This window comes from Hippocampus comes, unplaced genomic scaffold, assembly GCF_001891065.2.
Source record: "Hippocampus comes isolate QL1 unplaced genomic scaffold, H_comes_QL1_v1.1 C16797032, whole genome shotgun sequence".
NCBI lineage: Eukaryota > Metazoa > Chordata > Actinopteri > Syngnathiformes > Syngnathidae > Hippocampus > Hippocampus comes.
The window spans coordinates 1-881 of NW_017839099.1; the positions used below are offsets into that span (position 1 = coordinate 1).

Below are 881 nucleotides of genomic sequence, written 5' to 3' on the forward strand. Positions count from 1 at the left end.
TGGGTACGCATCTTTTTGGGTCACCCTGTACATTGCTACTTTGAAGCAATGTGTCTGGGAGGTTAAATAGTTAGCCTTTTAGTTACGGTTAATTTGGGGATTATGACACCACTTTAAGGTCAAGTCAAGGTTAGAGTCTGTGATTTGTAAATCGTTTTATAATTTCACATCATTGTACAACTTGGATAAAGACACCAATTTTACCTTTGAGTGGTTTCACTTTCATAACTTTTTCTCCCGTTTCGTCCACTGAAGGGCCACTGCAGCCTCAGCGAGCGATCGGCATCGAGGGAGGGCGCCCGACCGGGAGAACCGATGTCTGCAGTGGAGAGAGAGAAGACCATGCGGAAGCTGGTGGACGTGCACCGCCGAGTGGAGCGAAAGCAGCAGAGGGACAGAGACAGACAGCAGCTGAGGGTAAGAGAGACGTCAATGGGATGATTAAGGATGATGATGATGGTAATGCGGACCTTTCTTGCTTTAGGTCCAGGAACGTTTGTCCATCATCCAGAGCAGGAAGGCAGATGAGGATTTATTTGGGCCTAAGCACAAAGAGAGGATGAGGCACCTCAGTAAAGACATACCACAAGTAAAGGTGTTTGTTATTTGTAATTACAAATTACAAAACATGGCAAATCAATGTATTCGCTGTTCATGAGGAAAAGAGTCAGCAGAAGACGCTGGTCAGAGAACAACTGGAGCAGCTGAAAAGGGAACGCTCTTTTATCATGCAGTCCAGAAGAAAAAGGTACCGAATTACAGTTGGTATTTCAAGTCCTCTTTGTGATGGGTTACAGTGAATTTGTTAGAACCTAAAATTTCCCCTGGAAGCAAAAAAATCTCACGTTTTCTAAACGTCCACATTTTGTGTTTGTTTTTTT

At 43.9% G+C, this 881-nt stretch overlaps 1 protein-coding gene across 2 annotated transcripts; it reads left to right on the forward strand.

The window, feature by feature from the left end:
• The first annotated feature begins 292 nt into the window (after positions 1–292).
• On the forward strand, positions 293–800 carry LOC109509173 (inner centromere protein-like). 2 transcript variants are annotated; one of them, XM_019859061.1, is made up of 3 exons: positions 293–417; positions 485–589; positions 660–800. In XM_019859061.1, the coding sequence occupies exons 1-3, from the start codon at positions 316–318 to the stop codon at positions 798–800; spliced, it is 348 nt and encodes a 115-aa protein (XP_019714620.1). In that variant the 5' UTR covers positions 293–315. The 2 variants fall into 2 exon arrangements, with proteins under 2 accessions (XP_019714620.1, XP_019714621.1); XM_019859062.1 differs by having other exon boundaries at positions 666–800.
• Positions 801–881: the final 81 nt, after the last annotated feature.

Excerpts from the sequence above, each read along its gene's own strand:
- LOC109509173 (XM_019859061.1), top strand. The coding sequence starts at position 316 with ATGTCTGCAGTGGAGAGAGAGAAGACCATGCGGAAGCTGGTGGACGTG. Across the intron at positions 418-484 it reads GAGACAGACAGCAGCTGAGG|GTCCAGGAACGTTTGTCCAT; the intron begins GTAAGAGAGACG and ends TTCTTGCTTTAG. Across the intron at positions 590-659 it reads TCAGTAAAGACATACCACAA|GAAAAGAGTCAGCAGAAGAC; the intron begins GTAAAGGTGTTT and ends GCTGTTCATGAG.